This window comes from Heptranchias perlo, chromosome 43 (assembly GCF_035084215.1).
Source record: "Heptranchias perlo isolate sHepPer1 chromosome 43, sHepPer1.hap1, whole genome shotgun sequence".
Lineage (NCBI taxonomy): Eukaryota > Metazoa > Chordata > Chondrichthyes > Hexanchiformes > Hexanchidae > Heptranchias > Heptranchias perlo.
Window position 1 is genome coordinate 189,558 of NC_090367.1, and position 9,773 is coordinate 199,330.

The 9,773-nt window shown below is 52.0% G+C and overlaps 1 protein-coding gene across 1 annotated transcript; it reads left to right on the plus strand.

The window, feature by feature from the left end:
* Positions 1-2,508: 2,508 nt before the first annotated feature.
* Positions 2,509-8,341, plus strand: naa40 (N-alpha-acetyltransferase 40, NatD catalytic subunit). Its single transcript, XM_067975502.1, has 4 exons — positions 2,509-3,349; positions 5,040-5,123; positions 5,556-5,633; positions 6,947-8,341. Exons 1-4 carry the CDS (start codon positions 3,237-3,239, stop codon positions 7,086-7,088), a joined length of 417 nt encoding a protein of 138 aa, XP_067831603.1. The 5' UTR covers positions 2,509-3,236; the 3' UTR covers positions 7,089-8,341.
* Positions 8,342-9,773: the final 1,432 nt, after the last annotated feature.

The window sequence follows — 9,773 nt, forward strand, 5'->3', positions numbered from 1 at the left end:
TCCCCCCTCCTGAAGGCAGTGATTGTTTTACTGGGATACGGGTGCTAGTTGCCCTCTGGCACTGTGCCCAAGTGGCCATTCTTCATGTGGCCCTCTTGACTGGCTGTTCGACTGTGGAATCCATCACGGCCAGTCCCGGTGCCCACTCGTACACTCCTAATGCAGGTCCCTATATAATAGAGCTGCAGCAATCATGGTTGTCACTGAGCTAGACTTATATCACGACCCCTTCTGCCTCATGCTGGAAATACACAGCAGGTGAGTCTGCATCTGTTAAAAAGTAGAGACAGGGTTAGCATTTCAGGCGTGTAACCCTCCCTCAACACCTGGCGCAGGAGGAGGGGGGGCTGATCACCATCTGCTGGAAAACACGGCTGTGGACCGTGGGCGGGGATAGGGCTGGGCTCACCTGTGATGCCTACAAGGTCAAATAGCTTGCCGACACAGTGTTGTGGGTTTGTGGGGGAGGGGACAGGCAGAGTGAATCTAGTAGTTTTGAGAGATTTAATGTTTCTTTCTCCCTTTCTCCCTTAAGCTGGATGATCCATTAGCATCTTTTCCTGCCTTCAAAAAATACGACAGAAATGGGGTAAGCGTTTGTGTCCCTTCCTGTACTTCTCTCATCGTGGGCTGTCACCCCGTGCTTTATGCCCCCTCTTGCCCTGCCTGTGTTACTACCTGTCAGTACCTCGGTTGTCCGGGCTCTTGCATCAATTGCACTGCGATGCAGCCTCGAGCCTCCCTGATGCTGGTGCACTCTGGTCCCTGTTTTTATACAGTGCGAGTCCTGATTCACCAACGGTTTGGAACCCACTGATGGAATTTGCTGATTTTACTCCTCTAAAATGTTAATACAAAATCCTGAATATTTTAAAGGGAGATATGTGTACAGTGACAGGTGTCTCTCAGTCCCTCTCTCTCAGGGAGATATCTGTACACTGACTGGTGTCTCTCAGCCCCCTCTCTCTCAGGGAGATATCTGTACATTGACTGGTGTCTCTCAGTCCCCTTTCTCTCAGGGAGATCCCTGTACACTGACTGGTGTCTCTCAGCCCCCTCTCTCTCAGGGAGATATCTGTATGCTGACTGGTGTGTCTCAGTCCCCTTTCTCTCAGGGAGATCCCTGTACACTGACTGGTGTCTCTCAGTCCCCTCTCTCAGGGAGATCCCTGTACACTGACTGGTGTCTCTCAGTCCCCTCTCTCAGGGAGATATCTGTACACTGACTGGTGTCTCTCAGTCCCCTCTCTCAGGGAGATCCCTGTACACTGACTGGTGTCTCTCAGTCCCCTCTCTCAGGGAGTATCTGCACACTGACTGTATCTCTCAGTCCCCTTTCTCTCAGGGAGATCCCTGTACACTGACTGGTGTCTCTCAGTCCCCTCTCTCAGGGAGATATCTGTACGCTGAGTGGTGTCTCTCAGTCCCTCTCTCTCAGGGAGATATCTGTACACTGACTGGTGTCTCTCAGTCCCCTCTCTCTCAGGGTGATATCTGTACACTGACTGGTGTCTCTCAGTCCCCTCTCTCTCAGGGAGATATCTGTACACTGACTGGTGTCTCTCAGTCCCCTCTCTCTCAGGGAGATATCTGTACACTGACTGGTGTCTCTCAGTCCCTCTCTCTCTCAGGGAGATATCTGTACGCTGACTGGTGTCTCTCAGTCCCTCTCTCTCAGGGAGATATCTGTACACTGACTGGTGTCTCTCAGTCCCCTCTCTCAGGGAGATCCCTGTACACTGACTGGTGTCTCTCAGTCCCCTCTCTCAGGGAGATATCTGTACGCTGAGTGGTGCCTCTCAGGGAGTATCTGCACACTGACTGTATCTCTCAGTCCCCTTTCTCTCAGGGAGATCCCTGTACACTGACCAGTGTGTCTCAGTCCCTCTCTCTCAGGGAGTTGCCCCTACACTGATAGCTGGGGTGGCAGTAGGGCCTCTACAGATATCCTCAGCCTTGCTGGGCTGGTGAAGGGTAATTTAGCCGGGGGCTCCTGCTCTTTACTACTATACCGTGATCCCTGCTACACAGCACACGTGTGAATGGTGAGGACTGGATCAGTGCTCTGAACTGATGTGTGAATTGTAGTCCCCAGGGTGAGGCACTGGAGGGTACTTGACGTCTGTGGATCCAAATCCCAACGGTGGTTCCAGGAGAGGAGAAAACTCGAGAGCTGGGGGGGGGGGAGATTAGGGGAAAGAGGGGAAACAAGAACTATCTTGTACCCTTTTTTTTGGGAGGCGGCTGTGATCTGTGACTGTCCCTGTCTCCCTCCCACCCAGAATGAACATGCTGATCGAGTGCAAGCGGGTGGCAGACCTGGACCCCAGCACTGTGGACTGGGCAGTGGAACTGACCAAAACCAACATGCAGACCATGTGAGTGAGCCGCAGGAGATTGATTGCATGCTCCCTCCTACTGGATGAGGGAATAGAGAGAGGAGATATCACAGGAACTGTAGGTGATTCTTCCCATCACACCCCTTAGTTATTAAGCACTAAACGCAGGGTTACATTGGGACAGAGATGGGAGCCTGGTGTTTGGGTTCAGTAAGTGGTGATTATGGGGGGTGGTGTGTGTTTAAAAATCCTGTTGATCTGAGATCCAGGCCCCCCCCCCCCTTGCATTGCCTGTTCTTGGACCAAGGTCTGGAATCTGCAGTGTGAAAGTTGAGGGATAAATATTGGCCCCAGGACACCGGGGAGAACTCCCCCTGCTCTTCTTCCAATAGTGGCCGTGGGATCTTTTACATCCACCTGAGAGGGGCAGACGGGGGCCTCGGTTTAACGTCTTAACCGAAAGACGGCACCTCCGACAGTGCGGCGCTCCTCAGTACTGGCCCTGGGGAATGTCGGTCTGGATTATGGGCTCAAATCCTCTGGAGTGGGGGCTCAAACCCACGGCCTTCTGACTCCGAGCGAGTCACGGCTGACACATAGCGACTGACCTGTCAGAAGAAACAGAGCAGTTGTATTCCTCCGGCCTGGTCCCACCCCTGCTTCCGACTGATGCTCGTGAGGAGAGACGAAGGCGGAGATGGGGAGTGGTCGTTTGAGGCAACAGGACGGGACCTTGGGTGTGGGCGGGCAGGGTGGGGTGGGGAGAGGGGGTTTGTTGCCCGCTGCTGAGATGCTCGAAGCTTGGCGGATTGCTGCCCCTCTCTCTCTCTTTCTCTCTCTCCCCCAGGTACGAAGCAGAGCGAGTGGGGCTGGAAGGACCGGGAGAAGAAGGAGGAGATGATGGACGAGCGAGCCTGGTACCTGGTGGCACGGGAAGGAGGCAGCACAGAGCCCGCAGCTTTCTCACATTTCCGATTCGACGTGGAATGCGGGGAGGAAGTACTGTACTGGTATTCTTGCGCTACTTAACGATTCCGATCACGACCCTTCCCAACGCGGAGGGAGAGCGGCTCCCACGGTGCGAGGCCGCTGGCTGAGCTCCACCAAATGCACAAACTCCTGACTTAAAACCGCTGGTGGTGGGAAGCGAGCGAGGCCCTGGTGCCCCACGGGGTCTGGGGACCGAGGAAGTGATGCGACCGACTGTGATTTAAGGTGACTCGGCTTTTCGTCACAGCGAGTGTTGCGTCATCCGTTTTCCCCCTGTCCTGGGCGCCACCCTCCGTTAACTCCCCCGAGTGGGACATACTGCATGTGCACACCTTGATGGCGAGTCCCGACTGATTGCTCGATGTGGGGGGTGAGATGATTGCCTCAACCTGCCCCCAGCCCAGTGCCCCCCACACACGTTCTGCAACAGTGATTTGAGGCAGAATCCCAGTCCGTTCCCTTCCCCCTCCTCTTACATAACTCGGGGCATTTGAAGCCAATTTTACTGTCCCGACTGCCAATCTACTGGATACAGAGTAAAGCTCCCTCTACACTGTCCCATCAAACACTCCCAGGGCAGGTACAGCATGGGTTAGATACAGAGTAAAGCTCCCTCTACACTGTCCCATCAAACGCTCACAGGGCAGGTACAGCATGGGTTAGATACAGAGTAAAGCTCCCTCTACACTGTCCCATCAAACACTCCCAGGGCAGGTACAGCATGGGTTAGATACAGAGTAAAGCTCCCTCTACACTGTCCCATCAAACACTCCCAGGGCAGGTACAAGGTTAGATACAGAGTAAAGCTCCCTCTACACTGTCCCATCAAACACTCCCAGGGCAGGTACAGCACGGGTTAGATACAGAGTAAAGCTCCCTCTACACTGTCCCATCAAACGCTCACAGGGCAGGTACAGCATGGGTTAGATACAGAGTAAAGCTCCCTCTACACTGTCCCATCAAACACTCTCAGGGCAGGTACAGACCGGGTTAGATACAGAGTAAAGCTCCCTCTACACTGTCCCATCAAACACTCCCAGGGCAGATACAGGGTTAGATACAGAGTAAAGCTCCCTCCACACTGTCCCATCAAACACTCCCAGGGCAGGTACAGCACGGGTTAGATACAGAGTAAAGCTCCCTCTACACTGTCCCATCAAACGCTCACAGGGCAGGTACAGCATGGGTTAGATACAGAGTAAAGCTCCCTCTACACTGTCCCATCAAACACTCCCAGGGCAGATACAGGGTTAGATACAGAGTAAAGCTCCCTCTACACTGTCCCATCAAACACTCACAGGGCAGGTACAGCACGGGTTAGATACAGAGTAAAGCTCCCTCTACACTGTCCCATCAACCATTCCCAGGGCAGGTACAGGGGGGTTAGATACAGAGTAAAGCTCCCTCTATCTACGCTGTCCCATCAAACAATTCTGTGAGAGCAGCTGGTGGTTTAGTACCAGACTTTGCTCTGGGCCCAACTGGAGCTGGGTTGAATCTGCCTGAGCATACTCTGCGAAGGTCCTTTCAGGAGAACCATCTCACGATCACATAATTCCCCCAATGGACTGCGTGACTGGGGGAAGGTGAGATTGGTGGGGGGAGAGAGAGAAACGAGTGGAAATGAGATGAAGATGCTTTGTAACGGTGTGATGTCTCTGCGTTGTTACCATTGGCGATGAACTGACAAAAGTGTGTCTTCTGTTGCAGTTACGAGGTTCAGCTGGAGAATCGGGTGAGGAGGAAAGGGCTGGGCAAATTCCTAATGCAGATTCTACAGCTTTTAGCAAACAGGTAAAGGCTTTGTGGACATGATAAAGACAGTACGCATGTCCCCATATCTCTCACTCCATCCTGAATGCACTGATCGCAGTTGAGTGCGGTACTTGAAAGGCCATTCATGTGTGAACCCAGACAGCGCTATTCTACAGTGGAGGTCACAAACCTTTGTTTAATACCATTCCCCCTTCCTCTCTCTGCCAGTGTTTCTGCCAAGCCAACAGCCTGACCGCATCACACCCCCCGACAGGTTTTCCCCCTTGAGTGGAGTGGAGGGGTGCGGTGGGTAAGATGGGGGAAGCGGCCTGGCAGGAACCCCTAGGGCTATCCCAATGTTACCATGTTTGCGGAGTGTGGGAACTGCCTAGAGACTTGTGGGGGGGGGGGGGGCAGGCCAGAGTGGGGGGACTGGATGAGACTGATGCTCGCTCTCTGCTCTCTCCGCAGCGCACAGATGAAGAAAGTGATGTTGACTGTATTTAAGCACAACCGCGGGGCTTACCAGTTCTTCAGAGAGGCCATGCAGTAAGTTGGGTCTCGGCGCTGGGATATTGAGGGATGTATGGAAAATCGGGGGATTAGTGAAGACCCCTCAGTGAGAACACTTGAGTGTGCACTTGCACACATGTACACACTCGCTCGCACGCACTCTCTCCTGCAGGGATTACTGGGTGGCTGTGACTCTGAAGCCACTTGTACCTCTCTCCAGCTGCCGCACGATCCAAGCTCAAACTCAGAAGTTATTATCATAGAATCATACAACGCAGAAGGAGGCCATTCGGCCCATCGTGCCTGTGCCGGCTCTTTGAAAGAGCTATCCAATTAATCCCACTCCCCCTGCTCTTTCCCTGTAGCCCTGCAGATTTTTCTTTTTTAAGGAGGCCCCGCATGCCTTCTCAGGTGGACGTAAAAGATCCTGTGGTACTAGTGGAAGAGCTGGGGAGCTCTCCCTGGTCTCCTGGCCAACATTTATCCTTCAACCAAAACACCTAAAATCTGGTCAATATCTCAGTGCTGTTTGTGGGATCTTGCTGTGGGCCAAAATTGTCTGCCGTGTTTCCTACATTACAACAGTGACCACACTTCAGAAAGTACCTCATTGGCTGTAAAGTGCTTTGGAACGTCCTGAGCTGGTGAAAGGAGCTGTAGAAATGGGAGTCTTATTCTTTTTTCTTACTTGGTCTGGCCAACATCGACTCCAGTCCCGTGCTACGCGGTTGATTCTTAATATCCTCAGTTGGAGGGCACTAAATGTGGCCTTGCCAGTATCGCCCACATCCTGCGAGATCAATATTAAACATTAGGCGGTACTGTGTCACGGATGGGTTGGGCTTGGCGGGCCTGTGGTTTGTTATATCTTACGTTTGTTGCAATTTGTGTGGGGGGGGGGGAACGAATTAGCCAGGGCTCCTGATTATCTGCTAATGTGCAGGTAGGATTGAGACCATCAACAGGAGCTTTGTAGGGCTACAGGCCCAGGGGATCACTGAGGTCCCCCGTTAGTTGTGGTGAGCCTATCACTGTGCACTCCTGTCACCCGCGAGCTGCTCCGATTGACCCTCCTCTCCCCCGCGAGCTGCTCCGATTGACCCTCCTCTCCCCCGCGAGCTGCTCCGATTGACCCTCCTCTCCCCCGCGAGCTGCTCCGATTGACCCTCCTGTCACCCGCGAGCTGCTCCGATTGACCCTCCTGTCACCCGCGAGCTGCTCCGATTGACCCTCCTGTCACCCGCGAGCTGCTCCGATTGACCCTCCTCTCACCCGCGAGCTGCTCCGATTGACCCTCCTCTCCCCCGCGAGCTGCTCCGATTGACCCTCCTCTCCTTTTCACTCTGCAGGTTCGATATTGACGATTCTTCCCCCAGTGTGTCGGGCTGCTGCGGTGACGACTGCTCCTACGAGATACTGAGCCGAAGAACCAAATACGGGGAGCACCCACACCCACACGGCAGCCCGCACTGCGGGGGCTGCTGTCACTGAGGGACCAACCCCCACCATTACCCTCCGACCTTCCCCTCCCAAAAGACACTTATCACACTATGGGACAGCGGAAACTATGCGAGTGTGTGTGTGTTCACCACACCAGCTGTTACAGCACACGCAACGTTCCAGAAAGCTTTTTTTAAAAAATCTTTTTGTTTTTTTAATACACACATATCTATATATACTGTGAATAACACCCAGACTCTCACTGCCAGGCTGTACAAACTCTACTCCTGGTCGTTTGGAGTTGAATCTCATTGCTATTTACTGGTCTGATGGCAACGTAATCCTTTTGAATACTGAAAGGCCTCCTGCAGCCTCTTTTTTTAAAAGAAAAATACAACTTGCTTTTATACCTAAAAAGAAAAATGATTTCTGTGACTCCAAGTGGAATGTCCAGCAGAAAAATAACTGGAGCTTTTCTTAAATTCAGTTTTTGAATAAATTACATTTCAAAGGGTTTGAGCACATACTGTATATTATCTGTAATATATATAAAAGAAACTTGTCTCTGTGCTCCCTTTCATTATAAATTCCTGTGTCCCCGTTTATAATGGAAACTGCCTATGTAAACTTGTCACGCTGTAATTACGCCCTCCCGTCAGTGGAGGTGCTGCAATACCACCATTGCTAGGCAGTTCCCATTATAAATATGGATGTAGGAATTTATAATGGCAATATAACAATGTATGGCCTTAAAACGGGGGCTGAATTACAGCTGGTCGTCACCCTCTAATCCTGCTTCACCTGAAGACTGAAGGTGCCCCCAAGAGCCCTGGCCTGTGGCAGGAATAGAAGTGACCGTACCCTCCCTGTTTTATGCCCAGGCTCCTGGCTGCCAGCACCAAACTACAGGGCGTGATTAAATTACCGGGGATTCTAGGCTGGGTGTGTGGCCCTGGAATATTTTTGAGCCCTGTCATTCTAATGCCTACGTCCCAGAATTGTACAGTTGGCAGGTGCACATGTACATGAACCCAGATGTCTTATTAAAATCTTGTTGGGTTTTGTGTCTTTGTCGAAGAGTGCCGGGGGGCTGAGCTCTAGACGCCATGTGAATCAGTCTCCGTGCACACTTCCCTGATTGTCGACTCTACGTTTAGGGATCCTGTTTAACTCCGCTTTTGCACACTACTGCTTCCTCCAGGACTAACCCCGAGGGACGTATCCAAAAAAATCTGAATTCATTCGGACCATCTGGCTGTGGGTCTTGTGTTTTTTTTTATTGTCGAATAAAATTTTTTACTCTATTTTTCTTTTTTCCGTTCCCTACCGTTTCTCACCCTCACTTTCCACTCTGCTCTGACGTCAGACGAGCGTAAGCAGGTGATTTTCGAGAGTCTGGAACAATTGACTTGCACCAGCGCTCTTGACTCGTGTGAACTGTGAAGAATATACTTTCCCCCCCAATACACGGGCTAAACGTACAGCAGTAGGTGCAGCACTGATCTGTCAGGAGATCGGCAAGGCACCGGGTCCAGTCCTTGCTCTGGGCTAATCGAGCTGGGATATTAGGAACAGAAGGAGGCCATTCAGCCCCTCGAGCCTGTTCCACCATTCAATTAGATTATGGCTGATCAGTACCTCAACTCCATTTACCACCATTGCTCCATATTCCTCGATCTCCTTACCTAATAGAGGGCACCGAGAGGAGGATTCAAACTTCTGATCAGTGACCATTAAACCCTGTTTGGACAATCATAAGGGCAAGATTGAGCTCAGCTGTGATGCCCTTCAGAGTCAAGTAGCACATACTGTTTAAGCTCACGTGAAGAATGGCTGCATAGAGTCAGCACCTTGAGGAGGGTGGAAAGGATGAGAAATTCAGATTGGGGTAGATGGAACAAGTCGATGGTTCAGATACAATTTTATCTCAAGACAGCAAATATAGAGCAGGAAAGCAAAAAGAATCTTAGATTCTTCAGTAACTATATAATAAATTTTCACAAAAGCAGTTTGGCATTTGGTTGTGCAAGTTTTGGGCTGCAGTAGTTAGCTCAGTGGATAGCATTTCCCGAGTCAGAAGGTTGTAGATTCAAGCCCCACTTCAGGGACTTGAGCGCATGATCCAGGCCGACACTCCCAGTGCAGTACTGAGGGAGCGCCGCGCTGTCGGAGGGTCAGCGCTGAGGGAGCGCCGCGCCGTCGGAGGCTCAGCGCTGAGGGAGCGCCGCGCCGTCGGAGGGTCAGCGCTGAGGGAGCGCCGCGCCGTCGGAGGCTCAGCGCTGAGGGAGCGCCGCGCCGTCGGAGGCTCAGCGCTGAGGGAGCGCCGCGCCGTCGGAGGCTCAGCGCTGAGGGAGCGCCGCGCCGTCGGAGGCTCAGCGCTGAGGGAGCGCCGCGCTGTCGGAGGTCCTGATTTCTGGATGTGATGTTAAATCGAAGCTCCGTCGGCCCCCTCAGATGCATGTTAAAGATCCTGGTGCACTATTTGAAGAAGAGAATGTGGTGTCCTGATCAACATTTATTCCTCAACCAACAGCATCAAAACAGATTGAACTGGTCGGTGATATAATTTCCAGATTGCGGGATCTTGCTGTGTGCAAATTGGCTGCATTAATTGCTTACATAACATCAGGAACTACACTTCAATTCTGTGTTTGTGAAGTGTTTTGTGACATACTGAGGGTGTGAAAGGTGATTTATAATTGCAGGTTATTTATCTTTAGCGTCCAGGACACCAGC

Coding starts and splice junctions, on each gene's coding strand:
- naa40 (XM_067975502.1), top strand. CDS start 3,237: ATGATGGACGAGCGAGCCTGGTACCTGGTGGCACGGGAAGGAGGCAGC. Junction 3,350..5,039: donor GGGGAGGAAGTACTGTACTG/GTATTCTTGCGC, acceptor CTTCTGTTGCAG/TTACGAGGTTCAGCTGGAGA. Junction 5,634..6,946: donor TTCTTCAGAGAGGCCATGCA/GTAAGTTGGGTC, acceptor TTCACTCTGCAG/GTTCGATATTGACGATTCTT.